The sequence below is a fragment of the Vulpes vulpes genome, chromosome 12 (genome assembly GCF_048418805.1).
Source record: "Vulpes vulpes isolate BD-2025 chromosome 12, VulVul3, whole genome shotgun sequence".
In the NCBI taxonomy this organism is placed as follows: domain Eukaryota; kingdom Metazoa; phylum Chordata; class Mammalia; order Carnivora; family Canidae; genus Vulpes; species Vulpes vulpes.
The window spans coordinates 153,598,607-153,624,616 of NC_132791.1; the positions used below are offsets into that span (position 1 = coordinate 153,598,607).

The window sequence follows — 26,010 nt, forward strand, 5'->3', positions numbered from 1 at the left end:
AGGCATCTTTTTACCCCCTGGTCCCATTACCACTGGGCAGCATCTGTATTCATGAGTTCAGATTCTTTCTTGAGAGACTCTGCCTATCTTCTCCTATATCTGGGTTGGATCTAACTTTTTATGTCAGGCTGAGCTGTGGCTGCTTGGTCAGTCAGTGAATGGCCCTTGGGTGAGGAATTACCTCTAGGGGCAGTCATCTGGGATTTGGAGTAGGGAGTGCACATCTGTGGGTCCCATTCTATCTATCCCAGTCCACTCTCTGGTCCCCAAAGGTTCCCATCCAGCCCAGCTGCAAACTACGGGCAAGGCATCTCCCTTGTCTCATCAGTTCAAAACCTCAAATCTCATTGAGACCTACTCTGTTCAAAAGCCCAAATTCTTACTATCCATATCACCTAAATCATATTTGGATGGTTAGGGCACATGCATCTTTGGGCAGAACATTTTCCCCACTTGCCACCAGCACTTACCATCCCATGACAAGCATCTTATGTGGATCATGTCATGGGATACCGTAGCTGTATCGGGTATGTAGACTGAGTCTACTCATTTTGCAGTGAATGCATTCAAACTTGGGGGTTCGACACTGAGCCCAAACCCAGGTATGAGGGAGTGGGGTCATGCTGGGTGCTGAAGATGCTTGTGCTTCCCAGATGTTGCTCCCTCTTCGAACCACCTGGGGAGCTTTTAAGCAGCCCAATGAGCCGGTGGTACCTCACGACTCTTTTTTTTTTTTTTTTACTTATGATAGTCACAGAGAGAGGGAGAGAGAGAGAGGCAGAGACACAGGCAGAGGGAGAAGCAGGCTCCATGCACCGGGAGCCTGACGTGGGATTCGATCCCGGGTCTCCAGGATCGCGCCCTGGGCCAAAGGCAGGCGCTAAACCGCTGCGCCACCCAGGGATCCCCCTCACAACTCTTAAATAAGAATCTCAGGATGGCAGACAAGTATGAGTAGTGTTTGCAGCTCCTCAGATGATTCCACCATGGGGCCGAGTTTGGCGGCATCTGCTCTGTACCACCTCTGCCATCAGCAGAGGCTGCCGTGCTAGGGGAAGGGTGCGTGAGATCAGGGAAGCTTTCCCCCTAGAAGGGGGTTTGAACTGTGATCCCAAGGAGTTTATGGGGTTTAACAGTAAGGGGAAAACTGCACGGAGAGGAAATGGTTTTCTGTGTGGGTGATTTGCTCAGTATTTGCCAAGTGTGATTGAATTTTTATGTTTCTGCGAGAAGGTTCAAATAAATACATTCACAAATCAGGAAACAAACAAAAAAGAGCTCCTTTGTCAGCGCATCCATCCCTATTTGTGGCTCTGGGAAAACAGAGCCCCACGGTTATCACTGTTGTGTGTGCTTTTTGTGAGGGAGATAATTGTGGAAATTGGGTTGCTTCCAGTCAAGTGCAGATCCTTTTGTGGAGAAAATTTGAGCCATCCATGTATCCCATTTTACGGTAATTGAGATTGAACTAGCAAATCATTAGTGAAGCAAAGGAAGATGATGGGCCCTTTTTTCAAAAGGAAGGTGCTAAAAATGAGGTGTTTGAGGAAGAATAATTAAAATGGGATGTCGAGGAAGGGAGAACACATACCACCCATCTCTCAGCTCTCTGGGCAGGGACAAGGTGGCACCTGTTGGCGGCCTGCGGGAAGGGGCTGTCATGGGAGGAGCTCATGGACAGCTGCTGGGTTGTGCACAGCTTCCCACGAGCCCTGCTGGGGGGACCACCCTGGGGGACCGGGCAGCTTGGGGGCATGTTGCACACTCTCTCTGCTCGCCACTTACATGTGTTGGCCAGTGTCACTCTCTTTCCCGTTGTCAACTTTGAAGATAATGAAATGCAGTTTGTGGAAAGGAGAGCAAATAATGGCAGTATATAGTTCAGGTAAATCAGCATGTGAAGCTGCCAGATGGGCATTTGTTTACTTAAAATCCCCTTCACTGGGAGGGCCTCATTAAATACTTGCTTTTCTTCCCGTAAGACTCCAGGGAGTAGCAATAGTTCCATGTTATTCAAACACCCCTCAACGGAGGGAACCAGGATGACAGAGGAGGGTTTTCAGTTCCTGAAGAGCAAATAAATAGTGTGGCCCACCTCCCTATATGGCCGATAGGGTTAAAGTGAGGAAGAGCTTCCCACTGAGAGGAGTCTTGGTGAATAGGTTTGAAGGCCACCTGAGGCCAGTCCCTGCCCCTGTGGATCTAGCAGCCTCCAGGCCTTGGTGTGTGTCTCTCTGTAGCTCCAGCATATAGCCCGGGGGCTGCTCTGCACAGAGTAGGTGCTTAGGAAATGTGGATTCTATTGATTGGATTTCTAGAAACTGTGATTTAATGGCTTCATGCTGAAGGGATATTTGCTTTTTTTTTAAAAAATAAAGATTCATTTATCTAGAACATCTTTGGAAAGGAAAATTGAAGATCATAAGCTTTTTTTTTTTTAATTAATTTTTATTGGTGTTCAATTTACCAACATACAGAAAAACACCCAGTGCTCATCCCATCAAGTGTCCACCTCAGTGCCCATCACCCATTCCCCTCCAACACCCGCCCTCCTCCCCTTCCACCACCCCTAGTTCGTTTCCCCGAGTTAGGAGTCTTTATGTTCTGTCTCCCTTCCTGATATTTCCCAACATTTCTTTTCCCTTCCTTTATATTCCCTTTCACTATTATTTATATTCCCCAAATGAATGAGAACATACACTGTTTGTCCTTCTCCGATTGACTTATTTCACTCAGCATAATACCCTCCAGTTCCATCCACGTTGAAGCAAATGGTGGGTATTTGTCGTTTCTAATTGCTGAGTAATATTCCATTGTATACATAAACTTTTAAACCTACCAGCTCCATTGATGCAGGCTCCCCCAGTTTGCTTCCCTGCCCCTAGTATCACTGGCCTCCCCTCCTGCCATGATTCCTGGGCTAGTATCATCTTGAAAAGACCTGAACTGTGTCAGTCCCTCCTGCTAAACCACTGTGTGCCCCCCCCCCCCCCCCCCCGTCACCTGCCAGTCATCACTCCCTCCTCCCTATCAATGAATCAGTTTTCGAAGCCTGCACCTTATACCGGGGTAGGGATATTTATGTATACATTTGCGTACATGTGCTGTTAGGTTGCATATTTAAGTAATAAGCTATTTCCCTTTCTTTCAGATAAAAATAGTTTGAAGTAGTTATTGCAGAGTTTGATTTTTTTACTCTAGTGGACTTTCTTAAGCACTCCCTGGGCTGTGTGTTCTCTCATTTGGGGACTCTGGGGCCCACTGGATCTCCCCATTTTACAGATGAAGAAATTGGGGCTGAGAATAGCTAAGTAGCTCACATGCCTAAGGTTACATAGACAGTGATAGAATCAGGCGTGGTTCTAACCCAGCCTCTGGGACAGATTACTGCTTTAGGTACTCCCACCTGCTGATACATTTTTCTAGAATCAGAGGTGAGAATTTTAGAGGTTGGGTGGAAGTGGGGCCCTGAGTAATGAAAAACCTAATGGGATTATTTTAGGTTTATACATTTGTTTTTTTCTGATACTCTTAAGAGTTTATGTAATGAATTTTCATGGTGCAATAAATACTTAATGAAACTATGTGATCCATTAGTTAAATGAAATGTTCATAAGTATGCTTTGTTGTTGTCACATAAATTCCTTTAATATTGTTGAAACCTGGTTCTGACTTTTGTTAGCTTTGAGTTTGATTAAAGAAACACATTTTGCTCCTCCTATCATCCCCTTGATGAAGATTGACTGATACCTCAGGAATAACCGTGCTTGCCCTCTGGAACAAAGCATTTTATTTTCCCAAAAGTGCTTTCATATAATTTCATGTATTGCCATTCACTTAATTCCATGAGTCGTACCCAGCATCATCCTGTTTTACAGATGAGTAAACTGATAAGCCATTTATACTTTTTTTCTTAATTCTAGAAAATTCCTTAAAAAACCAAAGCACCGAGGATCCCTGGGTGGCTCAGCGGTTTGGCCTCTGCCTTTGGCCCAGGGCGCGATCCTGGAGTCCCAGGATTGAGTCCCATGTCGGGCTCCCAGCATGGAGCCTGCTTCTCCCTCTGCCTGTGTCTCTGCCTCTCTCTCTCAATCTCTCTCTCTCTCTCTCTCTCTCTCTATCTATCATGAATAAATAAATAAATCTTAAAAAAAAAACACCAAAGCACCAGATAGCTGTATAGTAAGATACCACTTATTTGTTTTTCACTTCAGTTAAAAAAAAAAAAAAGAAAGAAAGCATGCTTTATTCATAGAGAATTTAAAATGACTTGGGTGACTTGGGTCACTTTGTTTTGACCCTATCGAAAAGCAATACTACTAAATTATGCTTTAGTATTATGCTTATAGCATAGATTAAGGGCCACTGAAAATTCCCTGTTCCATTTTTTTTAAAGATTATATTTATTTATTCATGAGAGACACACAGAAAGAGGCAGACACACAGGCTGAGGGAGAAGAAGCCTCCTTGTGGGGAGCCGGATATGGACCTTGATCCCAGGACCCCGGGATCACGCCCTCAGCTGAAGGCTGACTTCAGCTGACCCTCAACCACTGAGCCACCCAGGTGCCCCTTCGATTTTTTTAAACACTGCTGATGTTAATGTCCATGACACCACCTGGGGTTGCTTTTAGGAAAGCTCCTTTTCATTCTCCATTTCTGATTCAAAGTGGGGGAAAAAGGCTTTATTTGAACATGAACCTTGTGAAACTTAGAACTGATCCTATTTCCTTCTTTGCTTTGACCTCTAGGAATCTCATGGACAGTTTTATAGCCTCTCTTCCATGACTTTACACATTTTCCTGGTGCTCTATCCTGGTTTCCACCCTCACCTTCATTCCCAATAATTTGTTCCCCTTTACTGCACTTTTCCTCATTTATTTATTTTATTCTGTCACAGAGAATGGCTTTCTATAATGCTTTCTACAAGCTGAAATCCTTTTTTATTTTTTTGAAATGTGAAGTAAACATAACCTAATAAGCCACAAAATGAAGATGAGGTCTCAGGCCAAGAGAGGTCTCTGACCTCTGATTTTTCTCCCCTTAACACGCACCATTATGGCAGAACAGCCTGGAGTGGAGTCTTCAGTGGGGTGCTTAAGCTATGAACGTTGTGGCTTTTAGAGTTTTAAAGCCAGTGTATTATCTTCCCTGAAGGCTTTGGTCAAAACAAGTGGTGGCTGTGTTTGCCGTGGGGATGGCTGTCTTTTACCTGTAGTGAGGGATGTCGTCACCCTGCCCAGCTTTCTGCTGAAGTCCGCAGTAGCCCTTGTACTTCTGACACCTCCCATGGCTTCTAATAAATATTGCCTTTGTGTTCCAGCAAAACCTCACTCTCTCCTATTTTATTTTCCCTGAAAAGAACAAATGTGCAGAATGAGTGCAGTTCAGGCATTTTCCAAATGGGCTAGATCAGGTCAGGTAGCCCTTCACATATTTTTTAAAAAGAAGGAGAAGGTTTGGCAGGCTGAGTATGTAGCCCAACAGATGGAGAGGGAGAGGATTTGGGGATGCAGAGAAGACTCGTGTTGGCCAAGTAACGAAAGGAGCGTACAGTGATCTGTGGGGCAGGTAAACGAAGGCAAGTCTTGGTGGCCAAATTCCGGGCACAGAGGCAGAGTATGAAGAGGATGTCCAGAGCTCAGGAAGAAAAAGGCCTGCCCCAAGCATCCTTGGTCCAGAGGCTCCCACCAAGTCAGGCAGTCTGGGCAGATACAAGGTGAAGTTGGAATCTGTAATAAGAACTGACAGCCATAAACTAATTTTAACCTCCGCTAGCCTTGGGAATTAGAAAGCATGCCATCTAGGGAGCTGGAATGGGTCTGAACTTAAGAGTGAGGCCAGACTGGCTTTGTTACATACCTTGGTGTGCCAGAGTCTAGGCTGGGCTTTTTAAAAACATCTTTTTTAAATTTAGAAAGAATCTCAAAATTACAGGAGAAGATATAAAAATTATACATTTAAAGACTGTAAAAACTGCCACACCCTTTACTTATATTTTTATTGCTAATATTTTATCCCATTCGCTTTATTATTTGTGTATTATCTGTGTTTCTGGGTCTATATACACACACATGCATGTACATACATATGCAAGTACATGAATTTTTTTTCTGGATCATTTCACGGTAAGGTACACATATCTTAGCCCCTATTCCTAAGAATTGGAATATTCTCTTCCATAACCATAGGAAAATTATCAAATTGAATGAATTTAACATCGATATACTGTTTTTACCTAAGATGCCATTTATATTCAAATTTGTCCATCGGTCCAATAATTCCTTTTGTAGTATTACTTTTCTCTCTAGTACAGGATTTTATACAGGTATTGCATTTAGTTATTGTATCTATTTGTTTTCTTTAAAAAAATTTCCCCAGCTTCACATTGCCTTTTATTACTATATTTTTGCAGGATATAATCTTCCCCCACCCAATTTTAAATGCATGTGATTAGATTCTGGGCCAGAAGACTACATGGTAGTGATGTACTCTGCACTCTGTCACTTGCACCTGCCCCTGCTTGTTAATATTCATTTTGATAACCTAATCGAGGTGTTGTTCAATTTCCCATCAGGTAATCACATGTTTTTCCCTTGCAACCATGAGTAGTAGATGGAAAGACACTTGAAGACCTGCAGATGTCTTCTCATCAAACATTCCCCTGGATTAGGCGTTAATGGATGGTTCTCCCCTTTCTAAGCTTGATTCTGGTGGCAGAAAAATGTTGGCTTTATGCTCCACCTTCCCTCTGTATATCCCAGGCAGTACCTCTTCTACTTTAAGCAAGACAGCCTTCCCCTCTTCTTCCTTTTTTTTTTTTTACTGTTATCAGTATGGATTCATGGATTATTGTTGTTTTATCCCGTGATTTGTTATTTATTACAATTCTTAAATTTACCATGGTGTTTACACTATTCCAGATTAGGCCAATGACCACACCTCCAGGATGGCTTCTTGTGACATGCTTCCATCTTTTGTGTTTGTCTTGAGCACTTCCTTACTTGCTGGAATAAGGAAGATAGTTCAGACTCCTCTTGCACCTGTCCCACCTCAGCTCTGGAATCAGCCATTTCTCCCAAGAACCCCTGGTTCCTTTTACTGGGGGAATGGTAGTAATAACCCAAAATCTCGGGGATCCCTGGGTGGCTCAGCAGTTTAGCGTTTCGGCCCAGGGTGTGATCCTGGAGTCCTGGGATCGAGTCCCACATTGGACTCCCTTCAGGGAGCCTGCTTCTCCCTCTGCCTGTGTCTCTGCGCCCCCCCCCCCCCCCCGTGAATAAATAAATAAAATCTTAAAAAAAAATAACCCAAAATCTAGATATTAGGTATCGTGTTGTTGGAACTCTTTGCACCTAGTCAATGGGCAGAGCTAGGAAATGTATGCATATAAATGCACGTATGCATACCTACCTATACAGATGCATGTGTATTTTATAAATCACGAGTTTGCTGGAAATCTACCATTTCCAGTCTGTCCCCACAGTATTCTTTCCTGGTTTCCCCCTTTCCATAATTTAATATCTCCTCTTTTATAGTGAGAACTGGGCTCCCAAGAACATCAAAACATTTGACCCTTTGTTCAATCCTGTAATACATCTAAAATAGTTTTGTAATTGCTTAGCCCAAAACACTACCAAAAAAAAAAAAAAAAAGGAGCTTGGGATTTCTTTGTAGTTCCTCCTGCTACAACTCTGCCCAAGACTGAGTGTAAACAGCCAAATTCTGTGTTCGTAAATTATTTCAATTAGTTCTTTCTCTCTCACTCCTTCAGACTGTGTCTGTGATATTCATTTGAGATACAGTTGGATTTAATTTGTCTCAGTCCGCTTTCATTCTGAGCCTTCCCCCCCCCCACTTCCTACTCCTGTTAATTTAATTTTATTTTTTCAGATGTGTGGAACTGTATGCTTCCAAATGGGAAAATAATGCATAAAACTGTACTCTGCAAAGTATCACCCTCTGCCATATCCTTCTACCCAGTCACTTCATCATTCCCCTACACAGGTGTCCCCATGTAGAAAACAATATCTTTGTGCTCTGCTGTGTTTGTCCTGTGTTTCTTTATGTAAAGGCAAGCAGATTTATGACTCTTCTTAAGCATCCAGATCTCACTGATCTTCCAAATCTTACACCCTTGGTAGTGGTCTTTCCATTTCACTGATGACGGAACAGACCGTTACCCTGTACTGTTACAAACTTTTGGGTCTTGTTAATAACCTGTTTGGGGTGCTTTATAATTTGGACGAAGTTGATGAAAATGGCCAAGTCACAAAACACACCAGTAGTGGCATTACAGCTTTTAATCCCTGCAACATGAACGAACCCCAAGTCTGGCTTCTGGGAAGACTGCCCCTTCATCTGTGTTTTAAGTCAGGGCTACCCTCTTGGACTAGAATTTACAGTATTCTTAGCATATCACAAAGGCTGAAGTCTGGGTGTGGGACCTGGCTTGGAGGTTTTCTGTTTTGTTTTTACTTTGTTTAGGTGAAATTCACACAAAGTTGACCATTTTAATGCATACAATCCAAAGTATTTATTACATTTATGATGCTGTGCAACCACTACCTCTCTCTCTAGTTCCAGAATCTTTTAAGCACCCCCAGAGGAGACCCTGAACCCATGAAGCAGTCACTCCCCCTTCCTTGCTTCCCTCCATTCCTGGCAACCGCGGATCTGCTTTCCATCTCTCTGTGGATGTTTCTATTTTCGATAGTTCATATAGATGGACTCATAGAGCATGTGGCCTTTTGTGTTTAACTTCTTTTATTTGGCCTACTGTTTTCAAGGCTCATCCCCGTTGTAGCAGTATATCAATACTTCTTTCCTTATTATGGCCAAATAATATTCCATTGTATGGACATACCACATTTTGTTTATCCATTTACCAGCTGATGGACATCTGGGAGGATTCCCCCTGAAGGTGGAGAGAGGAGTGGTTTATACCCTGCCCTGCGTTGTGCTACTTAATAGGCATGTGGGGCTGTGGACAAGCTACTAAACTGACTTTTGCTTTTCTTTATTTGTAAAATGAAAAATAATGATACTCAAATTTTCAAGTGGCTGAAAGATTGAGTAAAAGAAGTTCATAGTATGGTAGCTGGCAAATAGTGGGCCATCCTAAATGTTAGCTAGTCTATGGTAGGATCGTATGAGAGGGGTGGCTGGGGGAAGAGAAAGCACAGATTTGTGTTATAGTAGGTTTTTTAGTATGTTCTGTTGTGGCTGCTCAAACCTTTATGCTGCTTTTTTTTTTTTTTTTTTTTTTTGAGGCCTGTGTGTTTTCTCTGCTTTGTGGTTTAGTGTTTTTGTGCCCCCCTCCCACCAATCCCCCTCCCCCCATCACCGAACACAGGATTTTACATTTAGAAGCAGTTCACTAGACAGAATGTAGTGGAATGTTACATAATTCACATTTAGATTTGAAGAGCTCATTATAAAAAACCTGACACACTTCAGGAATATTAAATTACTGCAGATTGTGTGGAGCAAAGAAACATTATTGAAGCATTTCAAAATTCTAGGCGAGCCTGAATTTAACTGATAGGGTTTCACAGCTTTTACTGGGGGAAAATGATTTGAGTTGTCACATGGTTTCTGGCCCTTGGGGGAATTTAATCTCCTTAATTACAAAGAAATGAATTTCCTAAATAATTTGGAGTTACTTTACAGCATCTTCCCAACCTCTGGCTTTTGGAAAATTAAAGGGGATGTCATGATCCGGGCTGTGGTATGTTCTCTCCATACTGCAACACCTTCCTTATTTAAGGTTTTATTTGAAATGATGTTGGTTTCCTTTCATTCTTGGTATCTGGGTGTACTTCAGAAATCCACAAGGAATGCTTTACAACACTTGAACACAGTCACATTTTGTCAAACAAGTGGTGCTGGAGATACCCACGGAATAGGGAGAGGTGCTATATTGTGCTTTATAAAGTTGAAGGGGAAAAAGTGGCCCGTTCCATTCCAGTTTCATGCATGAACTTTTAGAATACTTGAAATTATGTAAAATCCATATATTTCAGCTTATTTTATTATTTATATGTTACTTTATTATTTACTGTGTACAAAACCAGCATGATGGAAATATCTTAGATCCTATCTCTTTCTGCAATATCTTTACAAGGTAGACTTAACCTGCCTCAGCTTCCCCTTCTATAAAGGGAGGATCACAGTGTTATGGCCTTGTAGTTACATATCGCCACATGACCTTGAGCGGTTAATGTAGGAAATTATTAGTGCCCCCATATTTATTAAGTACTTTCCAGAAGGTGTGTCAGGTCCTCTTCCAAGCATATGACATGTGTGGTCACGCTTAATTCCTGCAGTAGCTCCATGTTACCCCCATTATACAGATAGAAAAACTGAGGCAAAGAGGGGTTGAGTAACTTCCTCAGTATCACATTCTTATAAGTGGCTGAAACTATGCAGCTGGCCAAAAAACAGATCATGGTATAAGTAGGGAAAGATTCCATTTAATAGAACAATCGGAAAACCTTTCTGCCTATGATACTCCTTTGAACTGAACCATGAGGGGTCAATAGAATGTTAAGGCAGACTCAGGAAGAAAGATTGAATAGAGAGGTAGCACCACGAATTAAAATTGGAAAGATGAGAGTATATCACCTCCCCACCAGACTTAGATTTCCTTTTATTAGTTGTGCTGTTATTTAAGGCTCCGTGCCTTTGCACAGCTGATCCTTCTTCCAGGATAACCATTTCATTATACATGTATTTATTGAGTGCCCACTGTTTCATTCTCTTATTGTCCACTTGACATAAGAATCATTCTTCAAGGGTGCCTGGGTGGCTCAGTCAGTTAAGCATCTGCCTTTGGCTCAGGTCATGATCCCAGGGTCCTGGGATCAAGCCCTGCATTAGACTCTCTGCTCCTCTGGCAGCCTGCTTCTCCCCCTCCTTCTGCCACTCCCCCTTGCTTGTTCTCTCTCTGTCTCTGTCTCTCTCTCTGTTAAATAAATAAAGTCTTAAAAAAAATCATTCTTCAAGACCCCATAGGGTAGGGCTCCTCCTCTGAGAAGTTTTATTGACTCTTCCAAGCAAAGGTGAGTATTTGCTCCTTTGTGTTGTAGTATACCTGGTATTTATTTGTGTTAGTTCTAGTTGTGTGTATTGCAGTCCCTTACATGACTGACATCTCTGTTGGACTGAGTATCTTTGAGGAAAGGGGTAAAGAATCCATACTCCTAGCCAGTGTGGTTGCACTGTAGATGTCTATAGACATGAATGAGCTAGCATTTGCACCTGGCCCAGAGTAGGTTCTTAGCAGATATTTATTGCAGTGAAATGATCAGTATTAGTAATAGAATTATGTCTATGTATGACCAAGTTTTGTGGCTCTGTCATCTCTAATGGAATGTTGTCTTTGGCTGGCAGAGACGTTAGGAGGGGGTGAGGGCTAGTGGTATGATGCAGATAGATGGCACAAAGGTGGCAGGGAAAGTTCTCGTCTGTGTATGATTTTATTCTAGGAAGGCACTTTTGCATTTTCCTTAGTTGTAGCTTTAGTTACTGTAGTTCAGACATCTTTAATTAAGGGCCTGTGTCCTTAAAAAAAAAAAAAAGCCTGTTAACAAATAAATAAACCAAATATCATTAGGTAAGGTGGGAATTACCCTATTATTGGGCCTTATAATTTTACTGATTTTATTTTTATCTAAGCATAATTGACACACTTAGTTTCAGATGTATAATATAGTGATTCACCAATTCAATGCATAACTCAATGCTCATCACAATAAGTGGACTCTTAATCCCCTTCACTGACTTTACCCAACCCCCCTTCCCTCGCTTCTGGTAACCACCAGTTTGTTCTCTGTATATAAAAGTATGTTTGTCCGTCTCTTTTCTTCTTTATTTCTTAAATTCTACAGACAAGTGCAATCATATGGCATTTGTCTTTCTCTGACTCAGCATTATATCCCCTTGCCATTTGTAACAACATGGACAAATCTATAAAGCCTCTTCTAGTTAAGCCATTTTTAGTTGTAATGATTAAGAAGTTTGGTTTACTGTTCTTTTTGAGCGGAAATGGGCATTCAGAGTCAGCCATTCTGGGTCTGTGGGTTGAGCTCAGAATTGGCTACACAGTTTGAAGATCCATTTCCAATAGCTCTATCTTCATTTTCTTTAAGAATGGATAACCAGCGAAATGTTTATTTTCAGCCGAACTCTCTGATGTAACTGTCAGATAGATGGTCACTGGGAAAGACTGTTGACACAGGAAATACATTCATTCAATTTAACTAAAATCAAATGAGATAATGTATGTGAAGCAGTAGCTGAGGGCATAGTATATAGTAAGTGCATAGTAAATACCAGCTGTAATTGAAGTGGTGGTATTATCATTATTATCATTATCATCTCTTCCCAGCACAGTGTCTGGACTTAATAGTACCTAGTAGTGTGCAGTGCATATTTATTAAAGAAAGAAAGAATGGACTGTGTGGCTGCCTGCTTCTTTTCTTTTTCTCCCCACATTAAATGCTTGTCTGCTCTTACAGCTGAGGAAAAAGCTGACATAAAAATTGGCTTGCTGGAAAGTTTCTCAGCCCCATTTGTCACCTTACCCTTGGAGCCCAATTGTATGTCAACTCCATGTCCCTTCTGATGCCTGGCAGTGAGGGATAGAGCACAGGTCACTTCCCTATGATCTGCTTTAGCTGCCAAGGCTCTGATCAAGCTTGGCTGATGGATGGGTGCCCTGTTGTTGGGAATGTCTCCATGGGGTTGCTCAGGAAATACTCCTTTGCTGTATTTTCTGGGTGGCATCTAGTGCTTGAAAGCAAGGAACATGGAAAACAAGGAATTGGGTTTTGTCCTCCTTGGAAATCCAGAGTTTTAAAAAGATCTGTTTTAAGTTATGTACCGAGGTTGAGAGACCATTTTTCAGACAGACCTCTAATTCCCTTTGCTACAAACCCTGTCATTGGCTCCATGACATCGTGTGAGCAGGGGTTTTTTTGAACTTTTTAAAAAAGATTTTATTTATTCATGAGACACACACACACACACACACACACACAGAGGCAGAGACACAGGCAGAGGGAGAAGCAGGCTCCATGCAGGTAGCCAGACGTGGGATTTGATCCGGGGTTTCCAGGATCACAACCTGGGCTGAAAGTGGCACTAAACCACTGAGCCACCCAGGCTGCCCATGTGGGCAGTTTGTACATGGAGACCAAGATTTTCCTGGTTTTGTTTGTTTGACAGTTCATTTCCCCATGCTCCGACTAATTTCTGCTTAACCTCAAAAGGGTGATGATTCTGAACATTCTTTTGGCTTGATTTGCAGAGCTCGGAAGGAGTGAATGAGATGTGCAGCTTGGAGCGTTGTTTCTGAAGGGAGGAGTCATTCTCTTGGAGAGGAGTCCTCCATGAGCCTGGCCGAGGCCCGGGATCTGTGTGAAGTGGACTAAGGATTTAGTAGGATGTCAACTGAGACAGAACTTCAAGTAGCTGTGAAAACCAGCGCCAAGAAAGACTCCAGAAAGAAAGGTAGGGCTGATGTGCTCCTTTCTTACCGGCTGTTTATCTGTGCATTGTTTAATCTCTGGAATCATGTACAGCACTACCCTTGTGATGGCATAGTTTTTTAATGGGTGCCAGTATTATTTGCTGTTTTCTGTACTCGTAGTATAATATTTTAATGGCTCTCCATTATGCCTTGAGTAAAATCCAAAATTATTTTCATAATGTATAAAACCCTTCCTGGCATGCCTTCTACCCATCCCTCCAGCAAGTGACATCTCTGCCTAATCCGCACCCCCCGCCCCCCTACCCAACCCTGTTTACCCTGCAGGCATTCTGTCTATTGTAGTTCACTTTTGCATGTATCCAAAGTTCTCAAATTCCAGCAGCACCAGAATCACCTGGAAGGCTTGTTAAAACAGATTGCTGGGTCTCCTCCCCAGAATTTTTGAGTTCAGTAGGTCTGGGGTAGGGCCCAAGCCTGCATTTAGAACAAGTTCCCTGATGGTACTGGTGCTATTTGTCAGGTTTAATCTGATTGATAGTGACATGGAATAGAGAAGCCAGGCAAAAGTTGGTGGAAACAGGCTTTTAATGGGATGCGCTCTCTGGCGAGGTTCCGCAGCCCACAGGGGAAGGAGAGAGAGGGGAAGTCAGGGGCCTGGGAAGTCGCACCCAGGCAAACCGCAGGGTGGTCTATAAAGACTTTTCAGCGAGAAGGTGGGAGCAGGGCGGCATTCCGATTAGGGCAAGGGTTATGGGTCTTTGTGTGCTAAGTTAGGGTAGGGCGGCAAGGCGGCCTTATTGGGAGGTTGTTGGCCTGGGGTCAGCCGTTTTGAGGTCCCCAGTCTCGCCAGCCCCACACTATTGCTTCAGAGACCAGACTTTGAGAACCACTGAATAATTAATCTAGCCTGAAATCCTTTGTCACTCTCTACTTTTTCCTAGACTGGCTCCCATTTAAATATTCAGGTTAGTACTTTCCTTACTCCCCAAATTGGGTTAGTTGTTTTTGTTTGTTTTGCTGCGGTAGCACTTTGTTAGAATCTCACTTTATTAAAAATTTTCTGTGTTTTTGATTGTCTCTTGTTCACCCCTTAATTCCAACACTTAGAATGTGCTTGGCCCAGAGGAGGCACATGAATAGCTGTTAATGAGGACTGGCATGCATAGTATGATAATAAAATCATTTTCTCACTCTCGATGTTTTCTGGAGAATTCGATCCTATGGCTTTAGGACCATGCCTTTCAGTGTATTTGTCTCCTGGTTGCAATTAGGTGTAAGCAACTTCGTGCTGTGTGTTGTCTTTCTCTCCCTCATCTTCTGAGATGCATGAAGGAGAATTAATAGACTTCTCCTTCAGGTCTTGAAATCTGTCAATATGGGCTTGCAAACTGGGATGCACTTAGTTGCTTTGTATAGGCTGTGATTTGTTTGAGACACTGCTGTGCCTGCCCAGTCATGTTTCGTGATGGCATTTGTCTGACACTCTGTAGGAAGCAAGGGACATAAATGTAATACACATGCAGCTCCCTGACAGCCAAACCCTCAGGAAGGATGGTAAATTTTGCTTTGGATGTTTATTGAAACACAAATATTTTGGAAGTAGTCTATTTTATTTCCTAAAACTTAATGTAAACCTTGTATTTTATGCATCACAGTCTAATAGAAGGAAAGCAAGTCAGTGAGAGAACAGGTCTTGGGAGAACTGCTTCATAGGGGATAAAAAGATTGCAGAGCACAATATGTACTAGAATTCAAATGCTTTTTCAGTGAAAACTGACAAGTTATATTTTTGCTTCAAATTTAACCTTTCCACTAAACTTGTGCTCTTGAATGCTTAATGCATTAAAAATTGTATCTTACTGCATATCTTTTCATTCTTAATTTTAACATGCAAAACGAGGAGCATTCTAAAGAGAGGATTCGGGTTTTCAGAACATTAGCTTAGTTGAAGATTTGGAATGGGAGTGTGAAGGTGACCTTTTTAGAACTTCCTCATCTTTGTGTCTTAAAAGACTCTAAAATCAGCATAATACATATTGCAAGGAGCATCTTCTACTGAGTGACCAATTCCATGGAATCCAGACAGACAGACCTGGATTCAAATTCTAGTTATGCCACTTCCTGTGTGACCTTGAAAGTTACTTAACCTCTCTGAGCATCTGTTTTCTCTCCTATAAATAAGGATATAATATTAAACTTCAAAGGCTTACTAGGAAGAATAATTGAGATAAGGCAGATTAAATACTTGGTATAGTACTTGGCATATATTAAAGGATCAACAAAGAGTTTTTGTTTTTTTAAGATTTTATTTATTTATTTGACAGAAAGAGAGCACAAGCAGAGGGGGAGGCAGAGGGAGAGAGAGAAGCAGTCCTCCCTACTGAGCAGGGAGCCAGGACCCTGAGATCAGACTTGAGCCAAAGGCCAACACTTCTCCCCACCTGAGCAACCCAAGCCCCCAACAAAGAACCTTTATGTCTGTTCTTCCTCATCACTCTTTCCTTCCCTTTTTTCCGTATCCTTCTCTCCTTTCTTCTTCTCATCTCTTTTTTTCCCTTTCATCTTTATCCATTTCCTTCCTCCTTTTCTCTGTACCTCCTCTCTCATTTCTGTGCTCTGATTCTTCTTCCTCTTCTTTGTCTTCATGGTCTTTATCATAAGCATTGTGTTTTCTCTTATTCCATCCTAGAACCAAGGATATCTTAAAAAGTATATTGCTGATTTGTCCCAAAGTCAGATTTTGCATTTATTCGTTACGTAACAGTGATAAACAGTGTGCATTCCTAATAGATTTCTCTGGCTCAAGGCACAATTAAACATACATACATTCAAAAAGGGAGAGGGTGTACTCATAAGAATGTGTCTATTTCCTACTCCTGAGTTTTCCCTGTGGGACAATAAGTAATTCCATTAAGCAAATGTTGCTGACTGAACCAAATTAAGTGGAACTTTAAAAGGAAACATTAACAGTTTATTTATTGATCTTGAATCTTGAATATAATGGTGTTACTGAACATTTTTACTAATTATTCCAATTCCTCTTTGATTTTCTATGGAGACAGCATAAAACCTCATAAGTAGGTTTCTGTCTTCCTCTCTAATCCTTAAATAATTATTCTTTTTCTTGTCTTATTACATTGGCTGGGTCTGTCAGTACAATATTTAGTGATAGGAGGTATCCTTAACTTGATCTTCAGTTACTGGAAATGCCGTTAAGTGTGTTATTTAAATTTTTTACTAGAGATTTTAAAATTATTTCTTCTTAATTTATCATTGTCCAGGAAGTATTTTTAGTAAATCCTGAACTTGCTTACTAAATTTTATCATATGCCTTTTCTAAATTTATTTCAATGCTTATACATATTTTTCTTTTCAATTTATATTGTGGTGGGTTTTACTGATAGGTTTTTCTAATCTTCATTTCTGAGCTAAATACTACTCATTCATGATGTATTATTTTCTGTGTATGTACTTGATTTTTTGATATTTGGGGATTTTGATATCTATATTCATCAGCACAATTGGCATATAACTTTCTTTTCTTGAATAATGTACCTGGTATTAGTTAAAGTTGATAATTTCATACAGTGATTTTTGGTGCTAAGGGACTACTGAATGGTATTTAGGCCTCCTGGAAAAATATATGTTTTTCCTTGTTTAGTAATTTTATTTGACTTTTTAAGAAGGTATATATTCTGATTACTGAAAATTACAAGAGACAAAGTAAGCATGCCTAAGCCCATTAATAAAAAAAAAATAACTGCTATTAACGATCTAAGTTAATTCCTTCTGGAATGATTTTTCAGGATGTGTGTTTGAGATCATACTATTCATACAATTTCATATCCTGCTTTGTTGTTTTACATTACATCATAAATACATTTCTCATATTATTACATGATATTACAAACTAGAAGAATTTTTCCCCCTTTGGCAAGATTTAGATGGTTCTTGGGGCAGATATTTTATTTCCTGGAAAAGAATACCTGACAATATGGGTCATCTATCATGAGCAGGAGTGGCATAAAGAAAGTTAAGAGGCCCTTTAGAATTTCTTACAAACCTACCACCTTGGTTCTTTAACCTAGGCTTTTGAAAGGAAGTGAGATAGTTTCAAATACAAGTCACAGAGGGGCATATTTCACCATAAAATGCATTTCTAGACAGGCCATGTATGAGACATAACTGGAGTATTCACAATTCAAATAAGAAAGGCTTGAAAGAAGTAAGAAATAAAGTTGTTTTCTTCATTTCATTTTTATTGGATTGTGTCACTACACATGCAGCTTGTCAAACGGTGCCTATTCCAGGAATGGAATTTGATGGAGGACGGGAATATATATTTTCAGGTTCGTTACCTGCCATCAAAGGGGGAAAACAGCTGACACAATTCTTGTTATTTGTAAAACCGGCATTAGGCCACCCAGTAGAAGACTGTGGTAGAGGAATGGGTCTCAGGATGGGGGGGGGCAGATGTTCCTAGGGGCAGTGCCTGGGGGGGGGGGCGGTTTCCATCAGCGCTACCTGGCAGCTTTGTGTGGTAGAGAGAGCACTCACTATCCTTGGAGCTGGACCTGGTTTTAAATTTTAATTCTTTTCTTTCCCTACTGTGTAACCAGAGATGGGTTATTTAGCTTCTTTGAAGAGCCTATCTTTAAGTGTGTGTGTGTGTGTGTGTGTGTGTGTGTGTGTGTGTGCGTGCTTAGGAGAATAATACCAGAAGGATGAAGGAGGTGTTATGGGTGAATGTCTACAGTGTGGCAGCTGTCTGGTTAGTGTTAGCTTTTCTGGCCTTTTCCTTCTGAAATCACACTTTAGCACTGTCTCCTTATCTTCTTGAAATACCTGGAAATAGGGACACCTGGGTGGCTCAGTGGTTGAACATCTGCCTTTGGCTTAGGTCATGATCCCGGGGTCCTGGAATCTAGTCTTGCATTGAGCTCCCTGCAGGGAGCCTGCTTCTCCCACTGCCTATGTCTCTGCCTCTCTCTCTCTCTCTCTCTCTCATGAATAAATAAATAAAATCTTAAAAAAAAAAGAACTACCTAGAAATAAACTTACTCACTTTCCATATATTAGAATTATGTCCAAGGATCATTAGTTAAGAAAACAACAACAGCAGCAAAATGCTACCTTATTTCTTCCCTGAAAGATTTGGCCCCAAGAATCAAAGCCCTGGTGGGTTCAGGAGAAGTTGGTGGTCATATGGAAGACACCTTAGCTTTGGAGCCCCATCAAGCTGAGTTGGAACCCTGATTGTGTGCCTCAGTAGCTATGTGAACTATTAGGAGGTTTCTTAGAAAATTCTGGCTAATCTTGGATAAGGAATGTTTTCAGTAATGCCATACTCAGAGTCCTAATCCCTCAACTGGTCAGTTAGTCCTGGAAAATATCTTGTTAACACTGGCTTAACACGTAGGAGCTTATAAAGTGCTATCACATTCATCATCTGATTGGATCCTTAGGGCTGAGATATTTAATTAAACAATTTTTTTTCTTTTTTTTTTTCTTTTTTTTTGCCAGGCCTGGGTGCAGAGCTGCTATTCACTGCCTCTGCCTGCTGCTCTTGTCCTGCAGGGAGTGCACTTGCTGTTGGTCATGACACAGGCCCTGGGCTCAAACCCCAGGCCTGCCATTCTGGATCCTTCCGCTCCCTCAGGCCACTTTCACTTTTCCAGCTTCTGTTTCCTCAGGCACCAAACTGAGGCAGAAATTATATTTGCTCAAAACCTAGACAAAGCATTAATTATTTAATGAGGTCTTTTGTCCACCAGGGCTTATCCAGCTCTGGTTGTGAGCCCTACCAGCGCTCAATGTTCTGCGGGGAGAGAAGTACCTGGAAAGGAGACCCTGACTGTAGGCTGTTCATGTAGTTGAAGAACTTCTACCTCAAAAGGCCCTTCTGATTTTTTATAGGTCTCATCCTTCCTTGAAAAGACATGTTTTTCTCTACTTTGCTGCTTTTATTCATTCTCAGCCTATTACCACTCAAAAATTAATATTTTATTTTTCCCCAGATTCATATTTCTTAAAATATTGCATGTTCATCATAACGTTGCATGTTCATCATAATATAGAAAATTCTTAAACTCTTTCACAGCTTTCCTGACTAAAAGCCAAGTGACTTTTCATCTTAATAAACTTAGTAGCAGAATACTCTAAAAGTCTGTACACATCAAAACTTGAGTAAGTTTTCTAGAAATGGAAAAATGTAAAGGTTACAAGGAATTAGCATTTGGGGGCTAGTTAGAGCCTCTTGTTCATAGATGAACTCTCAAAATAAGGACTTGCCGATGATCACTCATTTGGACAGTGGCAGAGTCCGGCCTGGAGCCCAGGAATGGCTGCCATGGCTGGTGTCGCTCCAGCCCATCAGACTGTGAACAATTTACCTTCTTGAGATTAACCTCTTGGCATGTTTGTTCCCTCTCCTTTACATTGAAGACTCCTGGAAGATACCAGGCTTTAGAATTAGATGAACTTCAGTTTAAGACTTAGCACACTTTTGACTTGTGTATTTCAGGCTCGCTGCTTTATCTTTCTGAGCCTTGGCCTCTTCATCTATAAATAGGGATAATAGCACCTATCTTGGAGAGTTGTCATGAGGATTACTCAAGTGAATAGCATACACGCTACCTAACACAATTCTCTGTATGGAGACTTGGGATAGGGAGACTTTCCCTTTCCCTGGCGCCTCAACTCCCCGACCAGCCCTGAGAGGCAGCACTTCTCCTAGTGCTGTAGGAAATCAAAGAAAAGTAGAAGGCACCCATTTTTCCAGAAGGACACGGGGGAATGACCGAGAAGAAGGAACTGGTTCGTCTTCAAATGTTTCAATAATATCAGGGAAGGCAGACAGAAAATACAGAGGAGAATGAACCGTGTTTTAGGTTATCAATATCTATTAATGGCCATTATTTGTTTTGTGCTTCCTGCAAGCAAACCATTTTAGATAAATTGTCCCTAATGAGCCCAAATCTTACATCACCCCACGGAACACGTAAGAAAATAATGTTCGGAGAGATCAAGGGACTTCCCCTGGGTCAGGGGGTTTGTTTGCAGAAGCTGGGAAGTACTAGGTTTACCAGATGTAGACGTCTGTGTGGTCCTTCCTGAAAGCGTGCTATGGGTTTGCCCTATGTCTTGATGCTGGAGGGCTGGAGAATCTGAAAAAAATTACAGGGGCTACACTCTTTTTTTGGCAGGGGAACCATGGAAACAGATTAGCCACATCATGTAAATTTATGGCACCATTCTGTCTTGGCAGGGTTTTGTATCTTGGTGAGCTAATTGTTCTCTACTGACTCTGTGATTTGCAGGCTCTGGAAATTCAAAATCAAGGATTTAATTACAAGATGACATCAATTTCTCTGAGGTTGATCCATAAAGCTCTTGGGCTGAAGGGCTTGGGAGGGGGGCATACTGTTTTGGGCCAAGAAGTCTAGTCCTTTATGGCAAGACTGGCTGTCAGATCATATGATATGTGGTGGGGAAAGACTTCTGTATTCTCTTTGAGCACATGGTCTTGAATTTATTACAGGACACATCACTCATTGTGGTCGTTCCCTGAAGACAAACTCATTTCAGCTTTCACTAGTGACTTGGTTCAGGGCCTCATTTTAATTGGTTCCTTTATAAGAAGTTAGGCTCTCTTCAAACCCTCCTTCACACCCCTTTCTTCCTTGGATATACTGTATAACCCCAGCAGCATTGCAAAGAAGATAGCACACCACGCAGGCCCTCTGAGATTTGGTCCCTGTCCCCTCGTCTGTCGCCGCTTTGTCTCCTCCTTCCCTGAGGCCACCCTGAGCTTCAGATCCCAGAGCACACCACTAGGATGTCTGTGTATCTGCTCCTTTTACCTGGGACATATTTCTCACCCTGTCTATTCATTGGCCAACTCCTGATCATCCTTTAAAACCCAACAACGTTTTGCTTGAGCCACTATCCTTGACATTCTGAGCCTCATAGCATTCTCAATTAATTAATCATCAACTGCCAGTCTCCGTGACCTCCTGAATGCCTCCCATACCTGTTCGTTCTCTTTCTCTTCACTGTCCCTCTCCCAAGGACGGTCCAGGCTTCCTACATCACCAATCAGTTTGTTCTCACTCCCTCCTAAGTGGTCAGGTTATCAGTATTTTCCATCTCTAAGGTGTTCTGGATTGTCAGCAATAGGAAGATCTAATCAGATCTGCTTTAAACCCTTCAGTGAGCACCTCTGACTGTCCCAGGGTAAAGTCCACTCTGCTTCTCATGGTGTCAGAAAGGCCCTGCCTGGTCTGACACCTCTTTCTAGTCACATCTTTCACTGCTGTTCTGCAGTGATAGTCCATTCTGTGGCACAACTGAATTTTTCAGCTCCCTGATCATACCATGTGACTTTTCACATTTGGGGTTTGGCAAATACCATTTCTTCTCCCAAAAGTACGTTTTCCTTTATTCTTTTCAGAGCCAACTCCACTTATCCTTTAGTTTCAAGTTCAATATTACTGTCCACAGAAATGCTTTGACTCATTGCAACCCACCTGTTTTGTGTGCTCTCAGACATCTCATTTTGCTCACCATAATAGATTTTTGGTTGTCTTTTTGTTCCTCTTTATCCCTCATTAGGCTGGGAGTCCTGTGATGGAGGAACCGTGTTTGTTTTGTTAAACACTTCACTTCTACCCCTGAATACAATGTTGAAAGTTGGAGGTATGCAGCAATGTCGATTAAATGAATGAATGAGTGAATGAATTTATGACTAAGAAAGCCTCACTTCCCTGGATTTGTGAGGGGTTCCACAGCACCCTATACTCATTCAAATCATCACACTTGCCATGTTTCTCCCATCATTTTTGGCTTATTTTTCTATCTCTGCCATTAGCCACGAGTTGCTAACACAACACTCAGAACATGGTAGGTACTCAGTAAGTGTTCATTGAATTGATTATCAGAAAGTGTGGGAGAGAATGATTTGCACAAAGAGAAAGAAAATTACAAAACACAAACGTGCCCTCTGAATGCTGGCTCTTGAGATTCTTATTATGTCGCTTTGAAAATTCCTACCGTTCTGTGAACTACTTCTCCTTTTGTGATGTGTGTCCAATCACATCTGGTGCCGTAATTTAGCGTGATGTGGGCCATATTGGTAGTAAAGCTATAAGATTTGCCATATTAGTTCATCCCACTGCTTCATTAAGCTCAGTGTGCTGTCTGTGGCAGTGGCTGGGCTTGAATTTTGATGTTTGGAAGAACAAAGCCCTTCACATTATTCCTCCCAAGTACTGTGAGTCAGGTAAGGATACACACCTTTGTAGGGTTGGAGAGTCTTCATCTTTGCAGATAATCAGCAAATGCCCCAGAGCATGGGGTTTTGTTATCCGTGTGGTTTGCTGAGTGAGCAGACAATGCTCCAAAGTGTGTTGGGATTTCAGCAACCCCTTATTATCGCAACAAGCCTCTAGGATGGTCAGAGGGCATATGTTGCAAGAGTGAGCAATTCTGTAGTCTGTCAAGAGAGTACATGTACATACAAGGCAGAGGAAAGGGTGTGGTGGAGGTGAAATGTTGTCTCGTTTAAGCTTGAAGGCAACCTTTAGACAAGTGTTCCCATTTTACAGGAGAAGCTACTGACGCTCAGAAAGATGAACAGTTTGAAGTCTACACAACTAGGAAGCAAAGGAAGCTATTCACATTCACAGCTGGATCTCTCTAATCCCAGAGCCTGTCTACATGCTTGACACTAGACTGAGCTGCTCCCTACTGACTGGTGTGTCTTCTTCCCACCTGCCAAGTAATGCTTACACCAAAAGACATCTTCCTGCAGATTCCAGCTAAAACACTATTAGGTTGACATGGTCACTGCAAGAGGAAGGAATGATGGCAGACTATGCAGTATCATTAGCAAGGGAGTTGGAAAGGCAGAAGAAGTTCTAGGTCTTCACTCCCCTTCTCTGGCAGGTGGGAAGTTGTCATACACAAGGATTCCATGTGATTGACAAAGAACATTTCTCCTTCTAAGAAAGATGCCAGGTTTGTCTTTTCCAGATATAAGAAGATAAAGTCTAGGTGAACTTAAAGGACTTTGACCATGGGCATTCATCAAAATGCAATCCTAGCTAGTAATTTCGAGCAAACACTCCAATTTTGCAAATGCCCCAAATCAGTGAGCATTCTCCTTAGCCCATTTTACCTTCCGGTGGGCTTCCCCACATCAGAAATACTCATGAGAATGCTGGGGGAAGGTAGCTACTGTCTATCAGCAGTTATAAAATATCAGGCAATGTATTTACACCCTCATGTGTATTTTCTCCTGAACAACCCTTTGAGGAAGCTCCTTTTTTCAAAAATCCCAAGTTTACAGATGAGGAAATAAAAAATAAGGAGGCAGGATGAAGTCCATGCCCTTACTGTAGAACCTGTGCTCTGAACAACTCTGCAGCTCTGTTTCACTCATGCAGTCAGCAAGTATCACCCATGCCTTATGCATCCCTGGCACTTTCTGAACACATTTACTTGCTTGACCCTCCCTGAACATGCATAGGTTTTCTCCAGCTCGTTCGCTTCTCTCTACCTGGAAAAAAAAAATCACCCTAATCTCTTAGCTGGCTGTTAAGGCCTGTCTGATCCTCTAAGACCTAGCTCAAAGAGCACTTCCATGAAGATCTCTGTTAGCATTCTCTTTTTCCCATGAGATTAAGCTTTCCTTCCACCATGATTCTCAGCATGTTGGTTTTTAATTTTTTTTAATCCAGATAAAGCTTTTAAGTCTTTGTTCCATCAGTTCAGATTGCACATACATACCTCTCTTCCTTACTAGATTGTGTTATAAGTAGAGATGTGATGGCAGGGACTGTGTCTTGGTCATCATTATATCCTCTCAAAGCTGGAATGAGGAGAATTTATTAAAGGGTTGTCAGTGTGGAAAATGGGAAGTGACATTAATTGCACGACTACTAAATGTAGGCAGAGGGTACAATGAGAATTCAGGAATTGATGGAGGTTGGTAATATTCCCATTTTACAGATGAGGAAGCATACTCAGGTAAGTTCAGAATATATTCAAGGTCACCCATCATGGAAATGGTAGACTATAAATTTTGAAACTTTGCTTTAAGTGATCCAGAGCATGGGATCTTTCTGCTGTATTTGCTGTTTTGCAGCAGTGGCCATCAAATAAAACCTCAGTGAAAGCACAGTTCCTGGGGGTCTGTGTCCTGTTGTAAAGTGGCAGCAGTATTTGCAATTTACTTTTATAAAGAATTTATATATCATCATTGTAGATTCACTTCCCTCAGATGCAGGGCTGTCATTGCTTGAGTTTTTCGGTTCCCCTGCCTGGCGATACTGCTCTAGGGAGAACTTGGATTTCAATTGTTAAAACAGAGGCAGGAAAAGCCGTGCAGGAACTTGCATTGGAAGAAGCCCAGCAAATGATGAATAGCAGACCTGAATCTTATCATGTATTTCAGGATGATGTACGGGACTGTTGGAAACTGCCTTTGACAAATGTGCACGGGAAGGGGAATTATCTCCAACAATGAAAAATGTTCTTATTATGTGATCCTAAAAAGGATCAGGACCCCTATCATTGGGAAAATGATCATCCCCGTATCCCTTATTAACAGCGATATGGAAGCATGTGCTCAAGACAGTGGACGGGCTGAGCTGTGATGGATAGCCATGAGTGCTGAGTCAGGTTGGACTTATGAAAGGTAGCTTAATGCTTGATAGCAGGTGGGAAATGTGCCACTCACTAAGGTTGATTTTAGCCCTTGCTTCATGAGACTTACTCCTGCTATATTAGCCAAAGTACCCAGTGACTTTTCACCAGGCCAAAAGCTATAATTAAAGAGGACGAGGTATGTGATAAATGTTTGTAGGAAATAAAAATATTTCTATAAGGAGGAGAAGACAGGCATTTAAAATAATTAATCTCACTTTATTTTCCCATTTCACATACATATGTGGAAACCTAGAGTCCTAGAGGTTGACTAGCCTGCCCAAGGCTAGAAACTAGCGGAGTGCAGATTTGAACCTGAACAGTTGGATTTCAAAGTCTATGTGATTGGCAGACCACAGTAGCTTTCAATAAATAACCTCCTGGTTGGAATCCAAAATGGTAGAAATGGAAACAACTGAATGCAAATGTGAAGTGCTTACTGCAGCCTCTAGCACCTAGTAGATGTTCAGGAAATGCTAGTCTTACTGTCTTTCCTCCTCCTCTCTTTCCCTCCTTCTTTCCTTTGTTCCATTTTTGAGTGTTTCCTAAAACTAGGCAGAGTGTTAGCCACAGAAGATTGTAAACAAGTCCTGGGCTTAGGGAACTTGAGATCTCTATGAAAGACAAACAACAAAGAAGCAATTATAGTTCATTACAGTAAAGTTGAAATCCCAGAGCAGAGATAAGCAACTATCCAAGGACTTCCCAGAGGTTGTGTGATTTAAATAAAGATTCTTGGAATACAGATTTCTTACTTTTTTTCAGTTCAATGGGTGCTTTTTGAAATATCCTCTATTGTTGTAGACATT

At 41.6% G+C, this 26,010-nt stretch overlaps 1 protein-coding gene across 21 annotated transcripts in view; it reads left to right on the forward strand.

Annotated features, from left to right (window-relative positions):
• DAB1 (DAB adaptor protein 1) overlaps positions 1-26,010 on the forward strand; it is a 1,107,850-nt gene that overhangs the window by 813,463 nt on the left and 268,377 nt on the right. For all 21 annotated transcript variants that reach the window (XM_072730801.1, XM_072730799.1, XM_072730814.1 and 18 more), the window contains one exon: positions 13,313-13,515. In XM_072730801.1, the coding sequence (XP_072586902.1) occupies positions 13,449-13,515 (67 nt within the window). In that variant the 5' untranslated portion in view covers positions 13,313-13,448. The remainder of the gene's footprint in view (positions 1-13,312; positions 13,516-26,010) is intronic.